The sequence below is a fragment of the Accipiter gentilis genome, chromosome 10 (genome assembly GCF_929443795.1).
Source record: "Accipiter gentilis chromosome 10, bAccGen1.1, whole genome shotgun sequence".
Taxonomy (NCBI): domain Eukaryota; kingdom Metazoa; phylum Chordata; class Aves; order Accipitriformes; family Accipitridae; genus Astur; species Astur gentilis.
In genome coordinates, this window is record NC_064889.1 from 36,612,359 (window position 1) to 36,635,378 (window position 23,020).

At 37.7% G+C, this 23,020-nt stretch overlaps 1 protein-coding gene across 3 annotated transcripts in view; it reads right to left on the reverse strand.

The window, feature by feature from the left end:
- Positions 1-23,020, reverse strand: part of ERN1 (endoplasmic reticulum to nucleus signaling 1) — a 39,808-nt gene that overhangs the window by 5,669 nt on the left and 11,119 nt on the right. For 2 of the 3 annotated variants that reach the window (XM_049811620.1, XM_049811622.1), the window contains exons 2-13: positions 21,075-21,186; positions 10,138-10,171; positions 9,053-9,125; positions 7,506-7,578; positions 6,273-6,395; positions 5,328-5,429; positions 4,522-4,783; positions 3,828-3,906; positions 2,890-3,052; positions 1,409-1,527; positions 876-1,067; positions 11-266 (exon numbers count right to left, since the gene is read on the reverse strand). In XM_049811620.1, the coding sequence (XP_049667577.1) occupies positions 11-266; positions 876-1,067; positions 1,409-1,527; positions 2,890-3,052; positions 3,828-3,906; positions 4,522-4,783; positions 5,328-5,429; positions 6,273-6,395; positions 7,506-7,578; positions 9,053-9,125; positions 10,138-10,171; positions 21,075-21,186 (1,588 nt within the window). Of the gene's footprint in view, positions 1-10; positions 267-875; positions 1,068-1,408; positions 1,528-2,889; positions 3,053-3,827; positions 3,907-4,521; positions 4,784-5,327; positions 5,430-6,272; positions 6,396-7,505; positions 7,579-9,052; positions 9,126-10,137; positions 10,172-21,074; positions 21,187-21,371; positions 21,662-23,020 lie in introns of those variants that run through there. The other variant, XM_049811621.1, reaches the window with a different exon arrangement.

Consider the following 23,020-nt stretch of genomic DNA (forward strand, 5'->3'; position numbering starts at 1 on the left):
TCAACTTTACCTCCTTCTTCTTGCTCAGTGGAGAGGCAGCTCCCAACATCAGATGTGGAGATGCTGGAATACACAGAATGGTTTGAGGCTCTGGGGGACATATTTGGTGTGCTGGTGGCTGAGCTCTCTGTCCGTGCATAGGAGGTGTCCAAGAAATCTGCTTCTGGGGGTAGATCGCTGGGAGCACGAAAGGGCAGCGTCTGTTGCTGCAAGAGCTGTATCTTCTCTTCCAACTGATGCTGCCTCTGTTGCTGCTGATGGACACTCTGTGAGAAAGGACCTCAGTTCCGTAAGTGGAGCGAAGTTTTTACAGTCGCATCACAAAAAGGAACTCTATAGCTAGTGGGGTAGCTACATCCAAAAGGTGAGAGGAAAACTCTTTTGCTGTGACACTGTCAGCCAAGTAGGTGGGGTAACTTTCACTCACACTCTTTCCATTTCATTCTGAACTTCCATTGCAAAGCTGAGAAATCACACTGGTTGGTTAATATGGCAAAAGCTAACTGTTACTAGGTTGACTAGGTGTCTTTAAACCACAGAAGGATAACGGCTTTGATCCAAAACCTGGAAAACCTGACAGTGGTTCAGGTGAGGAAGAGAGGAGTGAAGCCAATGGTGTTAAGGCCATGTCCGTGAAAAGAGTAACACATACAAAAACCAGAACTGGTGGGATTGAAAGTCTCCAGAGTTGGCACATACGACCAGAGAAATCACTGTTATGTCAAATTTGTAACCTCTGCTACCCACCACACATCTGCGAGGAGGGGGGAAAAATGCTGTAGTGCATAGCTTTCTAATTCCTATCATTTCTTGGGCTGTAAAATGTTACTGACTCTCCCGAAACTCAAAAGCACATCAAGCTAAGTCGGCATTACCATTGGATAAGTGATGATAAAAGCCACCCAGCCCACAAGCAGGAAAGTGCTGAGAATGATCGTGGCCATGTCTTTCAACATGGAGTCCACCGGAGCCTCTGGCCGATGGATAGGCCGAGTAGGTTTCTCCTCAATATCCTTTGGAACAGCAGGAGGCACTTCTGTTGAGGAACCTTCAACAATGTCAATAACCTAAGAGGCAAGGAAAGCTCTGTTAGCTCAATATCTTCATGAGTAATGGAGCATTTGTACGCTAGCCTTTCTGCTAAATAATTTTTAATAATTTCTAACCCTACCAAAGTCAAAGAAAGTTTTGCATGTGGGAAAAAAAAAAAAGCAAGCAGCTGAAAGCCCTGATTTTGAAATAAGGAACAACACATCATCATACCAGTGATTCTACATGCTAAGTACATGAAAATCTGACACAAAAAATGTGAAGTAATTCTATGTAGCTTTCCTTCTGAGTCCTTCCCCAACTTCTACTCCTTTATATTCTCCTATCATCCAGCAAGATGATTGTTCTCATCACAAACCTCTTCAATAGTGGCTTTATCAGAGTCAGCCGGAATCACATTTTCAGGCCTCTTAGGTAAGTTGCTTGGGAATTTCTCCAGGATCTTTGTAGGGGCAGATAATGGTGTTTCATGGTGCCCTTTAAATAAAAACATTTGTTGAAATAAAAAGTTGTCCCTTTTTAGGAAAGGTATCCTTGATTTCAGCATCTTTGCTGAAGAGCATATATAAAGTCAATTTACAAAAGGCTTGAGAACATCACAGAACAAAAGCTCAAATTAAAACTTTTTCTCCCTCTGTCCTTCCCAAGCAGTCACAGGTATAGTGATCAGTCCTCAAGAACTCTGTGCACTGGCTGTGGATTTGGCTCCTGACTATGAGAGAAACATGCATTAAGCCTCCCAGCTGGCTCACTCTCAAGATAGTTTTGCTTTGTGATGTGGCCTTGAGGCAAAGATCGCATTCTAAATATGAAATGGTTCTGAAGGGAATGGATCGCACTGCACAAGAAAGCAGCAAGAATCGATCCAGCCCTCAGCTACAATTGCTCTTCACATTCCTTTGGCTCATGCTAGCCAAGTGAGCGAGAAGAGGGATACGCTACTGTGCTCCCAGCTTTTGCAGCTGGAGTGGACAGAGGAAGATTCCTGCTTACGTATAGAGCAGGAAAGAAAAAGGAGGGGAAAGACTGAGGGCACGGGTGATTCAGTGCAGAGGGTTGCAGAGGAATACAAACTGTTTAAAGGGAGCTGCCTGACATACTGCAAGAGCAGGACAGTATCAACAAAGAAAGGGATCACAGGAAGAGAAAGGTGGCAGTTAAGGAAGCTGAAAGTTACACCCTGTGCCTGCCACAGAGATCCTGTGGCATGTATCGCTTAATTATAAACTTTCATCACTTAAAACTGAACTTCAGACAGGTCTTCATTTTTGAAGCAAAACTGTAAATGCCCTGAAAATCAATTCCAAAATTTTGGGATTTGGGGCACACAGGACAGGCTGACACTTTATTAATATTATCTTCAGCCTCTGTGCCTTAATCTTCCATTTGTAAAGTGAGGAAAGCATGGATATCTGATCCATATGATGAGAATTAAAGTAACATTATGCACAATAAAGAAATCCAAAGGAACCAGAATACATTATTTACAGTAAATATAAATTACCTATACCCATCACTGAAGGAGGAGGCAAATAAACAATAAACAACTTTCCACATATTGAGCTAAGCACTCTCCATCCTATACATTGAATAAAGCAGAAGTCTTGGAGAAAACAGTATGCAGTTGTATATGTAAAGACATTAATTCACATGCAAATGAAGACGAATTAGAAACGATTACTAGAATTCAGTAATTACTGCCTGAGTTGAGGCAGTCATTGCGACTGATATACAAGCAGCTGACAAACAGCTCTGAGGTTAGGATTAGAATCGTCCGCCAGATGGCAATGCAGTCCTGCACAAGTGGCAGACCAGGGCCAAGCAAGGGACCTCGGGTACCTATTAAAAGCCAGTCGTTCCAATAGTGGAGTTTGTTCTTTTCTTTCAGTCTGCCTGAAAACTTTACATCCGTACTGGGTGTGATAACACACTCGCCATTGTCTTCAATTGTGACTCCTTCTGTTTTTGGACCCTCTAGTAAGGGTATGGCACTGCCGCGGGGCTAGAGAGAGAGATGATTGTTACAATTACGGAAGCACTGTGTCCCTGTAATATCTAAACAGGCAACTAAATAAAAAAATGGAGGTCAGAATTGGTGGGCAAGCAAAAATGACTGGCAGCAAAGTCACCGTAAGTAAACACTGCCATGCCCTCAGCGACTGCTTCAACAACCTTGGACATTAGACCTTCTAAGTTACATGTTGCCTAGGAGATGAGATTACTCTCTCTTTTTTTAGAAAAGTTAAACAGAATCTTTATTTTGTACCTGGAAAGCCACAGCGTGAGCAATACAAAATATGATGCAGTTTCCTGTCTACGGGGAGTTACTTTGATGAACAAACCAGCAATTTTAGTATTAACCACAATGCACCAACAATACCATGTAGCAACCTCTGGTCTACTCCTGCTAATCTCGCCTGGCACAATTCCTGACGAGCTACAGTTACTTCTTTGCAGCATTTGAAATGATTCCTGAAATATAGTCATGCATTCTAAGGCTTACTGTTAATTGTTTCATTAAATATTTAATTTGCTATGGATTTCTTGATAACAATCTGCAATTTAAAACCAAATTTCTGTAGACGTACAGCCCTCAGTGTTTTATTTTCTACTTTAATCGGATCCCTTTGCCACTTTACTATAGCAAAGTTGTCTTTTTATTTATTTTTATGTATGTTTCCACTTCAACTTTTTTTTTTTAAACCCAGGACAGTACTAATTCTCTAAAAAGGCAGTTTTCAGCAGGCGTCATTCAACTCTTGCAGCTCCCAACTTACCACAACAGTTACTCCTTCATGTACCATTGATGGTGATGCATACAAACTTGTGGAGTATTTCCCTACATATAGAGTTGGTCTGGAAAAAAACAGTTAAGTGTTAGAAAGAAGTAGGCAAACGGATGTTTTAGCATCTTAGCTAACCTTGGCAACATAATCCTGCAGAACTAATGCATGAGTTTCTCAAATCATCAATATTTAAATCTTGAAAAGCCTGGATCTGTAAAATTGTTTTAAGTACTGCTGTTGAAGCCATTCTTTTTAATTATGAAAGCATTATTAGTTGATTATTCACATCACAATTACTCATTTGACATAACTCACATCCTATTTCTGCATTATTCAATAACTGGTATTTACCAAAATGCTATGAACCTTTTTTATAATGTGAAAGGCTTCACATTACAAAAAAACAATTCAATTCCACATTATAAAAAACCATTAACACAGAACAGCTGATAAAAGTTATGAATATACATTTCCTAAAGTTATGATAGGTGGTTTTTTTGGTCTCTGCCTTTAGACAGTAAAAGATCAAATACAAAATAATGGCTGGAGAACCAGAGCTGCTTTTACATATTCGTTTCACCATCTTGAAACTTGTAGAACAGTCCTTAACTGAATGTATATAAATAAGGTTTTAATGACAAAGCTCTATCAAATAGACAGTGAAAACAGGAATATTCATGCTCACGTCAGTTTGCTCTTGGTCTCTGTTTCCTTTGGGAAAGGATATTTCCACTTGGTAATGTGTCCAACCTCCCCAGACATGAATGTCAAGTATCGCAGAGTTTCTATCCCCACGTTAGTGTGCATAACTTTCCGTAATCCTTCACGTTGCCAGATGTAAAAAGCTACCACAGGAGAAGCGTAATTCTGAATCCACAGTACGTCCCCAGACTCACTGTCTACGGTCACCACCAGTCCATCTCCATTAGACACAAAGTGGGACATTTCTACAACATACAAATATATAGGAGATTATGTCTGTGTTGCAGACATGCAATTTTAATAATACATATTAACAGTTTACGCCTTATGTTGACTGTGGAGTCCATTATACCTTACATTGCAAAAGAACAGCTGATCAACGAATCGGTTGTCAGAATTAGGTAGATAAAGTTCAGTTGCAATGCAGTAGCATTGCAGTAGCTTTTTCTGAGTGTACACCACTGTTAAGGTTTGCTTCCTCTCCTGCCATTTTTCACTGAATTTTAAAGAGTCTTATCTTTAAGACCATACCTTCTTAGATTCAGTTTACCTGAAACTACCTAACAGATATTATTACTACCTAACAGATAGATATTATGGCATGTAAAGGATAAAAACTGGCAGACGCATATCAGCTGCACAAAAATCAGACAGACAGCTTGACCTATTAATTATTTTTTTAAAAAATCAGAATATTTTTGCCTGTATGCAAAACCTATGGCCAATACTGGGGGGGGGGGACACGGGACGGACACACCAACAAAAAAAAGAGAGCAATTAAATTCTTACTGTATTTTATGTCTTCATCAGGCAGAGTAGCTGCATAATCAAAATAGGTGGCATTCCATCGCAGCTCCTTCTTCTTGGTGTCATACATTGTGATCGTGTACTCTGTTAAAAAATATACAGTCTGTGAAGCAAAAAAACCTATGAGAGAATAGAATCAATCATCTCAAAGCTGAGATACTCTTCAAAACATCCCACACACACTTACTGCTCTCTGCATTTCATTTTCCCAACACTCCTGATAAATAAACATTTCACAGCTGTTAAAGATATTACCCAATCCACTCATATACTGATCCACAGGAATCTCAAAACAAGCTCTGCAGACAGTTACTGCCCATGGTGCCAGCATTTTGCTTTTATCACACAGCTTCTAATGTACTTTGTTTTACTTACAAGTTTCCAAACCCTGCATTCTAAAATTCAGCATACCATGTAACTGAACTATCGCACTTAAAGAACACATTAATATAGACGTTTACGAACAAGTCTGTAACACTTACTCCTTTTTACTAGTTAACACCTATATTGTGTTGGTCTAATTTTAACAGTTTAGACTACTGCATCTGTAATTTCAGTGGATATGCTATATCTCCATTTTCTTTAAACAGTTTTTATAGAAGCTGTATGTTACAGAGCAAACTTGGGTTCACAGCTGCTACTGGAATGCACTGTTAAATAGAATATAAATGCCACACAGTCAGCAAGAATAATAATGGACCATGTCTACTGCCAAAGTTTAAAAAAAACCCAGTATCTTTCTGCTGCTATAAAGAGTTAGTAATTTTTCTGTGTACAGTCTAAAATCATAATTTACAGAAGTTTTTCTAAGAAATAAACTTGCAAAGCTGAACTGATCACAAGGTCATTTGTTACGAGCCTAAACTTGAAAAACAACAACAAAACCAAGAAATTTTCTTCTAAGCTACAGAAAAAAAAGCATATGACCTGTTCTCCCAAGATACAGGAGGGATGTTGATGGGCAAAGACTTTCTGCAAATGAGGAAGTCAAGGTTTGCTGTTTCTCCCCAGTCATGAGGTCAATCACGTACCAAATATCCTGCTTTTTACCTGAAATCATAATTTAACCCAAATTACCATTCAGTTGGAAAAACTGCACTTCCATGAAGCTTTTCAGTCTTCTTTTTTCTATAGTAGGCTCATGAACTTAGCGTGAATAAAGCATTTTTAATAAAACAATTTCTTATAGTCAGGCTTAGTTTCATCATTTAGCACTGCTGGCCAATCCCAAATATTGACAAGAAAAACTTAATACGATATTTAAATGGTAAGTACTATTGGCTGCATTATTTTTTCACACTGATAAAAATCTAATAATTCTGAGTGTAGAAGATCCTGTGAGCTAGCAGAGAAGAGACTGAAGTGCTAATGTTGAAGGACAGTAGGTAGAAAAAAATTATGAGGGTCTGCACATTTCAAATTGATTAAGGATTGTAATCCTAACATCCCATTGAAGACTACATGAGCCATGACCTTAAGTATTTCTTTGACACTAACACATATGCATTCTGTTTAGAAGCTTCAAATAAACATTTTTCACTCCTTTACTGGAGAGACACAAAGTGGAAAACTAGAAGTAGGTATTGGCCCTTCAGGAGATTAAAAAAACAATACTAAGCTCATCCTGATCCTTCACCCATTCTACTGTTGTGATAAGTAATAACTGTCCTTCCTTCTCCCCTTCTCCTCCCAAATCCATCTGCAATTAGAATGAGTCAGGACAGTGAGGCACAAATTCATTATTATTTGTAGTATAAATGAACTGACTGTATCTCAGGTAATAGAGGATGTCTAACCATGTTGCAATGGGATTTCTAATTTAATTATAATTATCAGGCAGTCAATGACATTTACAAGCGTAAGATTTTAAGCAGAAGTCACATTTTGTTGAAAGATGGCATCTCAAGAAAACAAAAAAACCATACAAGCTATTCACTGCTTAGAAAAGCTATTTTCTCCTTCAGGAAAAGTAGTTGGTTTTTAATCTTCAAACAGGAATTTAATTCTATATTAATCAGAGTTTTCTGTCATCAGAAAGGTTCATGAAAACCCATAATTAATACCCAAAATAAATCTTATGTCCATGCAGTCTGTCTGGAAGTCTCTACATTTTGTAGTTGCTGAAAATCTTACAATCTCAAAGATAAATATTGAGCTCACCCATGTACAGGATCCCATCTGAACTGCGGCAGGGAGATGCCTGCACCAGCTCTGGGATAGTAAATGGAAGTTTCTAGGGGAAAAAAAAAACAAACCACAATAAAAGCTTATTCACATTGGTGTGATAGTCTTCGCATTTATTCACAGAAAAGGGTGGTCAGAAAACTTCAGAAATCTCAAATGACAGGGTTTTGTTGTTTGTTTATATTATTGCAGTGCCTGAGAACTCAAAATTTCAGGTCAAGGCCCTGCTCTGCAAACCCAGAACAGAGAGAAGTCTGTCTTGGTGAGTTTACAATAGGAGAAATGCATGTAGCATGGAAGAACTACTTGCAGCTGAGATGTTTGGAGGCCAAGACTGTGGTTTTAAGGTCTACCATCACAACTTATAAACTGTCGGCTTCAACATACTGTGGTTTAATTACCTCTCCTATAATGAGTATAAAATGCTTCTCCATAGGACTGTACAGTAACATTTGTAAAGGCCAGGTATCTTCATACAAATGAAACTGTTGAGAGGGTGAAGCAAGAATCTCCAGCTGAAGAGTTCTTGAGATACTGCCAAGCCTGTATTGCACTTACAGAATGGGTGACAATCCTTACTAAATTTTAAGAGACTTTTATTGGGATGAGGTCACAAGAGTAACAGACAAGCTGCACCAACAATAAAGATCAGGCCTTTGCTAAGTTTACTGAAACATGCTAAAATTACTCCACTCTTGCTTAAAACTTTTATTATAATAGTGATTCTAAACAGAAATTACATTACTTCAACAGATTAACAGAATAAAGGAATAGATTCAAATAGATTGCTGCTTCCTGGATTCACCCAGGAAAAGAACCAAGAATCATTTTGCAAGTTATGAGCTGGCTGTACTGGGGGGTGGGGGAGTGGTGAGTGAATACTAAAATATTTAACAATATTAAAGTTCTTAAGGGAAATCATAGCAGCTGCCAGAGAAAAGAAACTTGTGGGAAGCCAAACATTTATCAGAATATCACCACAAAGTTTAAAAATAAAAGTCAAACATTAGCTAGTATCTGTGGGTTGCATGGATTGGTGACTATTTTGAAAAGGTTCAGCATTTTTGTCTGCTTACTAAATCTTAGAAAGACATCTTCTAAAGGTGTCAGCACAGAACATGTATTAATCCTGCCTTTTGGCAGATAGTTTTAAAAAATTAAGTATTTGGGTGAAAGGGACATATCTGATTTGTATTATTCTGGGTATACCTTTCCCATCAAATCATACAGAGACTATTCAGTATTTGGATAATACCACATACATTTTATTTGTCATCATCATTATTTTACCAAATTACAGAAAAATAGTCCAAGTGGACAAAACATACGCTGGTTTTTGGCTAGTCTGATCAAGCTTTTCCAAGAAACTTGTACACTTCCATTAAACAGTACAAAAGCCTGCAAAACTTTACAGTACTGTCAAGAAAGCAGAAAGTTCCCTTGGGGACTTATCCTTTGTGTCAGTCTAATTATACCACTTTTCTAAAAATTATCAGAGAAGAGAATTTAAAAAATATACTTACAGTCAAGCCTTCACTGTTCTTGCCACCAAGTGTATACAAACTGCCATCATTTGGGTCTGGAAGAAATGCTGGCCTAGGATTTAAGCAGCAATTATAAATTATAAAAAATGTACTGTACTTCTCAGAGAACAGGAAAGCAACTATGGTCAGTACTGGCTTTACAGGGAAGTTCATCTGACATTAAATTTTTTACTTTGTATTATCCTTTTTTAAAGTTTAATTTATTAACTGTGAAAATAAAAAAAATATAAAGAAGTTTCAGAACTAATTCAGATTACTAATAAATTTGAAAATTCAAAGATCCAAATGTGGCAGGCAATCACTTGGGTGAAAGCTTTTAAACAAGATCTATATGGTTTTAAAATGCCACAGAATTAAAAACAAATAACAAAAAAAAAAAAACCAAAAAACAGCATAAGGAAGGCAAGGAACAATAAAAGACTTGCCAGAACTACGTAAATTTGAGAGGTAAAGGCAACCCCACCACCCAAACTACAAAAAAAAAAAAAAAAAAAAAAAAAAAAAAATCCCAAACCCCAACATCAAAAACAAACCACAAAAAAGAAAGGATGTTAGTACTGACTTCAGAGACATAAAGCCCCAAATTTTCTAGTTTAATGAGAGATTGCTATGCTGGAGGAACTGCTCTAAAGTAACAGCTTGAGGGTTTCATTTGAAGATTCTGGTAGTGGTGGTTGCAGTTTCCTATGCTTCACTATTTTTAGCCTTCTATTTGAAGAGAATAAGTACAAAACCCAGAGATCACTCCCTAGCTGTTTCTGTTATTTTCAAAGCTGCTCAATTAAGATTGTGGCACAGTTAGCACACTTGATCTCTGAACCTGAGCAAGGGCTTGAGAGAACAGTCTACAGATAGGATGTTTCTTCTTAGCGCTACAAATAAGAGAATTATATGTAGCTAATTATATCCTTTCTGTATCTGCTCTCCAAACCACCTTAAATTGACTCAACACAAGGCATGCCATTTTTCTAGAACATAGATCATTTTCATTCAAATTAAATCAAATTTCAAGATGTCAGTGAAAATCGAACAAGCAGTAAATGAGATAAAGGAAACGGACTTACTCTTCCACATGTATTGGCACCTGGAGTACAGGATCTGCATAAACGGAAAAAGAAAAGGTCATAACACTGGCGATTCAATTCCTTGAACTCACTAGATACAGTATTAAGTCAGGCCTCAACAACTTGCTCCTTTTTGAAAGGCTGATGCACGGAGTTTGAAAGTGGCCATCTCAGCAGCCTCAACAACCTCCCGTTTGGTTGTGAAACAAGGTTTATAAAGTGGGAAAATACAAAGCACTTGAGAAGTTTTAAACCTTCTGAAGTTAAGGCTCAGTTTTATCCACATTACTTCCCAGCCAGCCCTGGGAGGAGACTCAGAGAACATAACAGTACTGTACTGTATCTTGAGTTTTCTCCTTATTTCTCACTTGGACAGAGCATATAGAGTCTGTTAAAACTGCCTGTAACATGTTAAAAAAACCTCTTGATTCCAATATGTGTGCATGATCGCTGGGCACTGGCTGCCCAGGAGGCAGCTCACCATAACTTGCAGCAACTGCTTTCACCGTGCAGGCTTCAACAAACAATTTTACTTAAAAACAAGCTACAGCTAATATAAGTTTGCAGACACTGTGAGAACAGGGATAAAGTACTGTCTTGATAGTTTTTAATCTGTATTTTGTGAACATTCACTACTTTGTGTCTCAGGTACCTTGTGTATCAGGCAGGTAAGCATATGCTTTCTAGCTAACTCAATATTTAATTTAAGATGCAACATACAAACTGAAAGCCTAGTGCTGCACCTAACTCAAATGAGCCGGAAGACTGCCAATGACTTAAGAGCAAGTCTCCAACACAAGTCAGAAAAAACTTAGTTCCACTTCCTACTCCAAGACAAAACCTCTGTGATCAGCATGTCACTGAAAAGAAAAACAGAAGTCTGACAAAGGCTATTCAAAATTACATAAAACCTGATTTTTTTTCACTTAAATAATTTCCCCACTAAAATTTATCCAAGAATCCACATTACATAAAAAACCCAAAAGGTTTGGAAACAATCTCATAGTAGCTGGTATTTTGAGTGATCAGAATCACAGCTCAGCCTGCACCAACAAAAATAAGTTATGAAATAAAACCTGACAATGCTAAATCTAAATCCTTACATATTGAAAGGTAAATTAAGAATGATAATTTGATTTTAATGTAAGGTAATGTGACCTCAAAATTACCGGGGCCTCAAAAAAATCCTGAATCGTGGGATTTTCAACCGTGATGCCAAAACCACAAAAGTTCCCAGATTTGTAAGACATACTCTACAATTTCCAAGACAAACGTGTGTGCTTATTTATGGGTATATTGGCGGAAAGTACCTCATAAATCAAGAGGGATGCAAGGTATCTTCCCTTCCACAGGGGAAATCAAACCATTACAATAGAATAAGCCTGAATAAGAAGATGGAAGATGACCAAGCAAAGAAACACTTTTTTCAACTGTTCTGCCTCCATGCAAACATCATGAAGGAAGGAAATAAGAACAAAAACAATGATGTTTTAAGAGCCTTTGGGCAACTGGCACAGATTCTGAACAGCTTGAGTGTACTGTGATATTTGCAGAGCTAAGCAAGACAAGAACAAGAAATTCAGGGTTCATTACGTGGGTCTGATAAAGTCTCTACTACTCTGCAGTAAATTGCATCACACTGCTGGGTTTGATGTTAACAGCCTAGGAGGATGTCCCTTCATTTTATGTAACAGATTAAAAAAAACATAAGAAACCCCCACCCAAACAGATCTCTAGCCACAATGCAGCTGAAAACACTAGTCACCAAAAGATACACATATAATATCAGGGACAGAAAAAAGCACAATACAAGGAATAACAGTAAAGCTATTTTTACCTTCATTGATTTATTTTTACAATAGTAAACACTTATCAGAGCAGCTTTGATCAAAACATAACTATACATATATATGTATTACCCCCACACACACCTTAAGCCTAAAAAATGTTCCAGATACATCCTCAAAGCTGCCAGAACAAACTACTCAAAAGCATTTTAAGCTTCTGGGAACAATCCAATTAACCAGAGAGGGAACACTGCTCTACTGAAGCACTGAAGGATACTATGCCTAGCAAACTCACTGCTCAGCAAGCAGACTTGTCAAGTTTCATGCTTTACCTATTTCCCTCATCAGACGGTTACTGACCACCGCACTGGCATCTCCTGCATCGGCAAGAACAGTGTCAAACAGAGTCTCCCTCCAAATCACAACAAGTTTCCTCTAGTGCAGGGACCTTGCAGAGCTGTGTGCCGGCTCTAGGAGGAAACTCACTGGATGGCACAGACACAGCCTGGCCACATTAGCTTACACTCAGAGCCTCATACATAGGACAGCAAAAATTCTGAGATAATTTAGCTGGTACTCTTAACAGTCCTAGGCACTGACATGTAGTCATAGAAGACGGAGACCAAGAGTACCCATCTTGAGCAACTTTTCTCTTAATTATGAATTATCACCATTACTACTGTTCATTGATGTAAGATGGGAATGCTATATAAGTGTAGAGCTCAACATTATATCATAAACTCTATTTAATTTATTGAGAACCCAAGTATACATCAAAAGGCCCTAAGGATAATTAACATTCAAACAAAGGAGTTAATGATTCATCATTGTCTATTTGTCTCTATAGACAACACTGCTTAGTCAGACCTTTATTCCATGAACTACATCAAGCAATTCATTTCTATCCCTTGTGTGAAGAAACTGGTTTCAGGATATGTTGGGAGGGACCCCCCTGCTCCAAACTCTACAGTTGATTATATGCCAATTATTTCTCAGTGTTTGCTTCAAGCATTCCATGAGCTTTACAGTACCAAATGCAACACATGGTGACTTACGGCACCATCTCTCCATTATTGAAGAAAAGCAAGCAAGAAAAAAGCATTAACTGACCATTATATAAAGTGGTTCAACTCTGGAGTTGAACTGCTAGGTTGAACTACTTAAAGCAAACAGACATCAAGTTTATATACTCAACGTATCCATAAGTCTAGGTGAAATCAGCTAAGAGACATTAAAAAACACAGGCTAGAGTTTTTATAATCATAAATGCTTCGTGGAAAGGGAAACTCTCACAGTTTTGTGAAAGAAACAACATCATAAATCAGCAGAAAATGGCACCTGCCTCAGCCAAAGTAAGATTTAATGCAAATGCTACAAACATTGCTAAAGGGAAAAACCAAACAAACTTTGCAAGTCTCTTGATGAACTGATTACAGAGTGAGTGTTGCACTTACGTAAAAAATAAAGTTGCCTGTGGTAACGATCACCATTGCTAGATAACAGCAATCTTCACCAACAGTGCTTAAGCAACTTTGTCCTATCTACAAACATCTCGTCCTCAAATGATCATTAGTGATAACAAAGCTGCACAACTTGTTTTTGAAGTTATAACTGACTGCGTATACATTGTTTAAGTATGTTAATGCAGATATTTTTAAAAATCACTTCCTAGTCAGCCTAGGAAATAGTTTCTTGCCCAAATTATCTTCAGAAAGTTTTAAATTCAACAAAAGGACTGCTTATTCTCCAAATTAAATGGAGGTGTGAAGTTGTTATATGAAATTACAGTATAAAACTAGCACTATCTGACTCAAGTTCCAAATTTTCTAACTGCACTGTTACTGACATAACACACACTCTACAGTAGAACAGGACAGAATGCAATTTCCTCAAACATATTAGTATTTCAGGTTTGTTTTCAAAGAATGCTCAGGAAAACCTGAACAATTACAGAAATCTACCTTTTGAAATTTTCTAGCAACTGATCCTGGTTTGTCCATGACATTTGCAGGAGAGTCTGGTTAGTAGTGCTTTCCTATAGCTCCCTCTCTGCCCCCAAAATACTGTGAATAATAACAATAATAATAATACAGTACAGCATTTTTGGACTCATAACTTGATTTCACTTAATTTTCTAAGACTGGACAAACTACTTTAAAAAAAAAAAGTGCTCCACTCTGCTCCAACTGTCCAAAAAGGTCTGAGAAGTGTTGCATGATTACATCAACCATGTAGCACCATAATAGTGAAAGAACATATGTATGTATATGTGCAATATTTACTTGCATTAAGCTTTTACCCCCAAGCTTATATTTCTGAAAGCTGTTGGAAAAATGTCACTTATAACAATTTCATCAACAAATGTATCCTACGCTTCAATAAATGATGCCAGAAATCCCATGAATGTCTCTTCAACTTCTGCAGTTTTTCTGAAGGACTCTTGCATATCACAAGACATGAATGAAAGCCTTATGACAAGTTCCAAGCTCTTCAGTGTATGCTGTGCAGAATCATCAGGCTCATGAGAAAGGCCTTAAACTTTTCTTTACAATCATGTCTCCAAAATCAAGAACAACAGTGCTTTATCAGAAGTGAAAAAAACGTGCTTTTACTTGTTTTCTCAGTAACTGAAATTTGATTTACTAACAATGATAAAAAAGGTAGATGGAACAGATTAAGTTGTTATTACAAAGCGGCAGGAATTTTTTTTAGTACTTACTGGCACATGAACCAAAACACTGATTCCGATGGCTTCCTGCAACATTTAAGTGTTGCATATGAACAGTTAGAAAGCATTTAGTATCAATATCTGATTAATTTCCATGCACAAGACTATTCACAATGAGTGAACGCAAACTGATGGAGTAGTTTATCTTCTGAAGTGGAAGGAATTCTCCTTTCACTGCTACCACCATCCATCTGGCAAGACAGGCTCTGGAGAGACATTTCTCTACATTTTTTGCTACTGGGGTGATGTAAATTTTCTCATTTTCTTAACACTTTCACGATTTTGAACTAAGGTTGTAGCTCTGCAAAGATACTTTGGAGACAGACAATAAACTCTTCACATTCACTTTCATGTGGTTTGGGACATATTCCAACTTTATTTCAAAGTTTGCTTTGAAATAAGAACTCTGAGATAAAAAGAGAATCTTGAGTTTAATTTATTGTTGTCAGGTCTTACAATAGTTTTCATATGCTTGAATACAGACTAGTAAAAGAATGAGTCATCTTATAACTGAAGTCACCTTTTGCTCCACAATGGGTCAAACAGAAAAAGTTCTTGCAAAAGTCAGAGAACTGAGGCCTTATCTTCTCTTCAACAGCTCAGCACTCAAGTGTTAACATGCTGAGACTGTAATCACGTAATCCTGCTTTCAAAATTTCCCTGTACTGCAGTTCCCTGTAATTAGATGAGTTATTCTAATAGGCCCGATCTGTTCCAATACCAACAATGGTGATAATAACCACTGAACAAAGCAGTAAGTATTCTGTATTGGAGCAAAAACTTTACAGAGAAAATGTGATAAAACTGATAAAAAAATACATCTGCCTCTCCCTTAAGCTTCCATTCCCTGTAGCAGAGGAAAAGCCAACTTCTTGCAATGTCCTACATAAAGCTTTTGGTATGATATCCTGTCCAAAAGCTTTCCACTTTCTAGACTAAGAAAACAGATGTCAAAATAACTATGGATTATGGTAGGGGGGTGAGTTAGGAAGCAGGACACCATCCTGTAAATATCTCCACTACTGGAGGGAAGATGGAGTTTTCTATAGATATTTCCATGGGTTTCCAATTTGTTTTTCCTGCAGCCTCTACTAAGGCAGAGTATGTTAATGATACCTATATTAAAATCCTACAATTCAATACACACTAGCTTTAGCTTTCTGATCTGGTAATACACACCTGTGTGTAAACAAGCACATGCACACACTATTGGTAAAATTATTGCCACTGATACTTTTCATTAAATTAATTCAGTAAAGCATATTAATGCCCACAAGAACAGGGAGTTCAAGGGCATCAGCAGAATAGAAATGCCATTAAAATGACTGCTGATACCTCTCCTTGTAATTGCAGGACTTAAAAAATGTTATCCTCCAAGAACCAAAAAGCTTTCATTTTTACAAGTTAATAAAAAGATTTCTAAAATAACTGTGTCCAAAAAAAATTTAAAAGGACATTGATCCTAGATTATAAAGATTTATTCTAGAATTCTGTTTATTCACAAGTACAGCAGTTATTAGAAACCTGTTAACATAATGACTGACCAGTAATTTAGTAAATTATTGGGCTCAGTTACACTTCACTGAAATTAACATTTTGACCTGGCAGCAGGCAGATGTCCCAATACAGTTTTGGTTGCATCACAGCCAGAAAATATTTGTGCCTGTATCATTTGCTTGTGAGCGGGCAGAAGTATACGACACGTTTCAGATTATTCTGAAACAATTCTAACCCACATTTTGCATACATATATGGAAAAAAGCCATATATACAACTTTTGAAACTATAACCATAATGCTAAATATAATGCATTTGACTTTTCTCCATATTTCACTGTCGTGGTTTAACCTCAGCCAGTAACTAAGCACCACGGAGCCGTTCACTCCCTCCCTGCCACCCAGTGGGATAGGGGACAGAATTGGGAAAAAAAAAAAAAAAAGTAAAACTTGTGGGTTGAGATAAGAACAGTTTAATAGAACAGAAAGGAAGAAACTAATAATAATAATAATGACAACAATAATAATAAAAGGATTGGAAAATACATGAGATGCACAATGCAATTGCTCACCACCTCGCAGACCGATACCCAGTTAGCTCCTGAGCAGCAATCCCTCACAGCCCCACTCCCTCCAGTTTATATACGTCACATGGTATGGAATATCTCTTTGGCCAGTTGGGGTCAGCTGTCTCGGCCATGTCCCCTCCCAAATTCTTGTGCCCCTCCAGCCTTCTTGCTGGCTGGGCGTAAGGAGCTGAAAAATCCTTGACTTAGTATAAACACTACGTAGCAACAACTGAAAACATCAGCGTGTTATCAACATTATTCTCATACTGAATCCAAAACTATACCAGCTACTAGGAAGACAATTAACTCTATCCCAGCTGAAACCAGGCCATTCACAAACACATGATAAGATAAAATTTGCCCTTTGACCAAAAACCAAGTCTTTTTTAATGCACAAGATTTAATGCACAAGGGTTGCATATTTTCATCACTGTAATGTCCCCTTTCGTAGAACAGACAAAACCAATGACTGAAAAGAAGAAGTGGGAGATTCCGAAACAGCAAATGAGTAAGTCGCTGCCCCACTGGAATGAGCTGGAAAAAACGGTTTCCTGACCCGAGGCACCACCATAAGATTTGGGCTAACGGGCCAATTTAAAATCACGTCGCCCTCGCCTGCTGTCGCAATTGCAGTAAATGAGGTTAGAGATTCTAACAAACTATCCTCTGGAATTTGCTGAAAAGAGTACTGTTCTACAATTGTTTTGGTTTGATAATTGTTATTAATTTACAGCTATGCACAAGGATATTTCTTCTTGCCCGAGAATAACAACTGTTTTAAAAGCAGGACCTACAGATTTCAGATTTTCCCTTTAAAAATCTACATATTACATACCATTAATAGATACAGTCTTTTTATCTTTGTCTTACCATGCCTAGATGACTGAAGTCCATAGGTTATGAGTAAGATATCAGAAATCAAAACCTTTTAAATTGATTGTGGGCCATCGTTTTTTTGATTGCTACAGAGAACTGCAGATTGTAACAAAATTTCTGCTGGCTCTAAATCTAGACCCAAATCTGTATATATTATATGTTCTTCTGGCAAATTACTTTGAATTAGTTCTTAGGATAAAAGCTTTTAAGGTGCTAGTGAATGAAAAAGAGATCGCTTTGAACAGTACAGAAGGACACACAGAAGTGACAATCGGAACAGAGAAATACTCTGTCCAAGAGTACAGTTTGAAACACTACATTCTTAACATCTCGAAGTTCAATATTCTGATCATTAACCTAAGCTCTTCAGTTAACAAAGACATACAGGATGATTTTTACAAACATGTGAGGGAGCAGGACAGTCACATTCTTAAAATCACATTCTTAAAGCTCACACTGAATTCAGATCATGAATATAAAATCTGACATTAAGGAGAAAAGCATTCTCCAGATTTCTGCCTTGCCAACAGGTTTCTCATCACCAACTCTATCACAGTCTACTTTCTTACCTAAAAGCAAACCTAAAGTGCTGCACCCCTGTACCTTTCAGAGATCTATAGGCAATGACAGAAGTTTCATTTCCAGCAATTTTGGGGAAGATATTTCATCCCAAGTAATCTTACTGAGGATGCTCATTAAGTATCTTGCTAGTGGCAAGCGCAGAAAACATGACAGCCTATCACACTGTCACTTAGAACTGACAGCTCCCTTTACTGATCAGAGACAGCCCTAAGAGCCTTATTTAGTCTCTGATCTTAAATGTGTGCCACACCCTTTCAATACCCTTTCAAATGAGTGCCTTTCAATACAACGTGTGTTGATGGGGCTGCAGCAGGAGCAAAGGTGCCTCTCAGAAATTTGGGGGGGGGAAGAGGAGTGTGGGTTCTTTCTATAAACTTTCCAACCATATTCCAGATTTCCAAGGCCCAGGGAATGAGCAGCATCAGTCACCTGGCCACTGAAAAATCTTGAGCTGCCTGACAGTAGGACCCATAGAAGCCAACAGTAAATGAAGGTATTAAGCACCCTCAACAAGTCAGTCCACAATCTCACTGCATGTAACTGCAGGGAACGCAGTTTTATTTCTGAACTACTGGAGAGTCCTGTGACTAACAGACCCACTTTTTGGCCTGCTTTATGGGGAGCACAAGTATTCAGACTGCCTTTCTTGCCAGCACTACATGAAGGCAAGAAACCCAAACATTATTGTGGTGATAACCACTGGCTCATTTACTCTGCATACCCAAGATAAGCTTCCGTGCTAAATTGAAACAAACCACACATGGCAAGATTTTCATGTTTGTTTAAGTATTGCCTGATAATGAACACTGCCTTGTTTTTTTCCCCAGCAAAACTAAAATGTGCATGAATTGCCCTTTGTTAAATACCTTGCTGCTTAAGTGCAGTAAAAAAACATTCTCTTCCTGATGAACGCCACTGCAGCACTTCAGGTGACCTCCACAACTTCTCAAAGTACATGAACTACAACACATGGTTCACTGTCTGATAATCAGGGTAAAACAGCACCTGCAAGAACACTGCTTGCAATGCATGCAACTTCCCACTGGGTAGTTCTCTATAACAATACAAGCATATTGTTGACAGAGAGAGTGCACCCAACAACTGTGTTTATACACTAATATTAATACTGAATTCTGCACTATTAAATCTCTCCAGAGATTTAGCACAGCAAGATGGCACAGACTTTCCTGAGCTATTAGTTTCCAACACTGTCGCACCTTTGTTGGGCTTCCCACCCACAGGGTGGCCACCAACAAATACAGTTTTGCAAAAATAAATAAAACCTCTCCAATTATAAACTAATTTGCCAATTTATATGTATAGGCCCTTGTTCCATGTACACTTAACTAAGTTAACTCATGAAGCATCTTGTAACAATAACTACCATTCATATTTTTTTTCATTGACTATTGTGTGTTGTTCTATTACACAGAATTAAACTATGGGCAATAAGTGCTTTACAAAAAGCAAGTGAACATACCTCATGTACATAAGATGCAGAATAATACACAGTTAGCAACAAAGAGGAAAAAAAAAAGTCCTATAAAACTAGATTATCCAGTCTGGCAGTTCTACCGTACCAGCAACAGTTTTGCAACATTTTTTTTCTTTTAAACAAGGCAAGTTGCTTGAGCAATACACCGTGACAAAGACCCTTTTCGTTACCAAAGTGTGTTCACTTCTTCCTCAAAAAACCTCTTGCCACTTACTAAGTCTGGCTGCAAACAAATGCCAGTTATGATACCCTTCTAGGACATGACTATGTAGTGTATGTTCATGTCAGCTGAATGACAAGCAAAAAGCAATAAGCTTCTGTTAATACTGCAGTAGCCTATAGCAACAATAAAGGAGGAGGCTGATAACTTTTTTTCATTCATGCCTGTTCAGGGAAAAGAGGGGGTCTAAATTTAAAGAGGAGACAGGGAAGAAAATGTAATCACACCTATTAACCAAGATCCTTCAAGAAAATACTTGCTTACCCCTTTTTACTCCAAGAGGAGCTACAAAAGCATTCTTTGCTCATTTATGAAGTTAACTTTTTGTCTGGTAGATTTGCATTCAAATATGAATGGCTTCACAAATAAGAACAACTGGTTTGTACTGCAAACATCAGATACATACAATCCATTTCCTACCATTTCAGCTCACCTACTAAACTGACATCAGGTTTAAAAATAGAGGACAGAATGATGCAATCACTGTGACTCCTTTCCATTTGACCTGCTTTCTAATTTATTTCCAGAAGTGAACAGAGTGCGCTACTATCACTTCTACCATACGTAACTGGAGTTCCACTAAAACAAATTTGTATTAAACACTGAATCTTTCATGAAGGCAGAATGACCTATATTTGCTCAGTAATTAAAATTGCAAAATCACTTCCAGTCACTGAGCAATGTTAAATTTCTTTACACAAATGCAGTTCTTTTATGTAAAAAAACGTGCTGTTCCTAAACATCTATTACAGAAAAAAAGACCCGAGGTTTGCTCGATATCCACTGCACCAGTGAATGTAGGGTATTCCAGAGACAGAATCATGCAAGCGCTTTGCCACCAGTTCCACCAGCTGACACTCTCATTTGACTTCCATTCTGTTCTATGCCTGCTTATATTGTACTCATTCCCATAAAACATGATACCTACCAATTATACCACTACAGTTAAACAAATTATCAAGTTAAACAAGTTCTGTCAAAAAAACCCCCCATAAACCTGGAAAAGATCTGCAAGTGAAAATATGAACACGAGTCCAGAAACACTGTAGCTTAATTCTGGAGCAACAGCAAAATGAAGAAGGAAAAGAAAGTATTTACCAGGCCCTACAACAGTCTGAATTATCAATTGATATGACTGTTATTACTGTTACTGAGTAGAGAGCATCAGGATACCTCCTGCTCACCTTCTTTTAAAGTCCACTTGATTGCTCCCGTCCTCTTGCTGACAGCATGCAAACTTCCATCAAGGGTTGAAACAAACAGCAGTGTTTCTGGAACAGTTACTGAGCTGGTATTCTGGAAAAGAAAAACCCATATGTGGAATGTAATTATTTACTACAGAGTTTACTCTTAACTGTCATAGAGTACATTTTCTAGAACATCGCTTCTTTTTAATTGCACAGACTGGACAACTTTCTTGTCCCTTTGAATTCAGTGACTTTTTTTTTTTTTTTTTCTGTCAACATTATGGAACTGCTTACTGTGCTAAGTTCCCCTAGAGACAAACTGGGATGCTTTAACTCAACCTCCATTTTCAATTTTATATCAAAGTCGTCTTGTATTAGAGTTCGGAGAAACCGGAGATAGGGCTGATCTAGGAAAGAATTGATACAAAGACTATGTGCTAAGTTAGCTAGAGTAAGAAACTTCAAAGCAGCTCAGAGAACCTAAGTGTTAATGTCAAAACCATGCTACTACCAAGTAAATAGAATATACTTTTGCTGAGGTTTAGTCCCCTAGAGATTAAAAGACATTGGCTGGGTAGAATATGGATAAATAAAACTGAAAGGTGATCAATATTCTACTGGGCCTACTGCAGCTGAGAGACAGGATGGAGCTGCAAGCATGTAGGCTGTCTCAGAGCAAGGGCAAAATATTTAGGATAGATGCAGCTTAAAGGCTGGAGGAGATCCATATTATTAAGCCTCTTCATTATGGTTTTATACCTCATGTCTTCCAATACTGTATTTGTGCAGTAGATAATAAATAACACTGTTTAAGAAAGTCCAAATGTATTAACACATTCACAGACATCTCCTAGAAAGCAGTTAGCTGCAGGATTCAAACCTCAATTTGGCATTCTAATCATTCTGACACTGGGGACATGCCACTCCATATTTATGTATATGTGTGTAGAGCTGTTAGATGCCTGCTGTCATTCCTATAGCACAAGCAGCTTTTGAGTCTGGCTATTGCAGAGCATGCAATTTTATTAAAAGGGCATCATACAACCATTGAGGATTCAGAACTATGTAGTTATCATGGGAAAAGGGAGGCTAAGTCCAAGGTGATTCATGGCACAAAGTAGAAAAACCATGTTAATTTAACGTCTACTCTTCTATTCCTGCCTAAAGATGATCCCATACATGCCAAGACCAACCCATTTCCATTTACCAAGTCTCAAGTTTACGTGCAAGTAACTTGTCATTTGTAGACTGTATCTGCATTGCTCATCTGCGTGCCACCTGCCACGTTTAGGAAGTTTCACAGTTAAATATAATTCTTAACCTACCATAGTTCATGAAATGAAAGTGTATGCATTTTAATACTTAATAATGTCTTCGATAACTTAAATTGTAAAAAGCCATTATCAGTCATGTTAGAATTACTGTCAAGCAAAATACACAACTGCCAAATTAAAATGCATGTATATAGGAGTAACTTTCTTTGGAAAACTATACATTTTTAATGCAACACAACTAAAGTGTTAGACTTTCAAGTAAAGCATAAAACTAAAAGGATAATGTAATAAAGTAATAACTAGCCAACTTTCAGGTCGCACCTACAAGTATTACACATGCTTCTTTCCAGTCATAATGAAAACAGCTGAAGCAGACAATTGTAAAATACCCAGTGCAGAAAAAATGAAAGTACAAATCAACAATACACAAACCACAGATCAGAAATAACTGCTGGAAGACCAGAAAAAAGGAGATCTATCTTAACACATAAATACAATTTTCATTTTCTAACGTAGTTAAGTTATGCTGGCTGCAGAGACATCTGCACTTAAATAAAATATTTACAGCTGCATCTGGAATCAAACTTTGCAATGTTATTTCAAACAGGGACACTGAATAACAGTTCCTCTCATGCTGGCCTATAAAATATGCAGCTCGAGATGTTACTA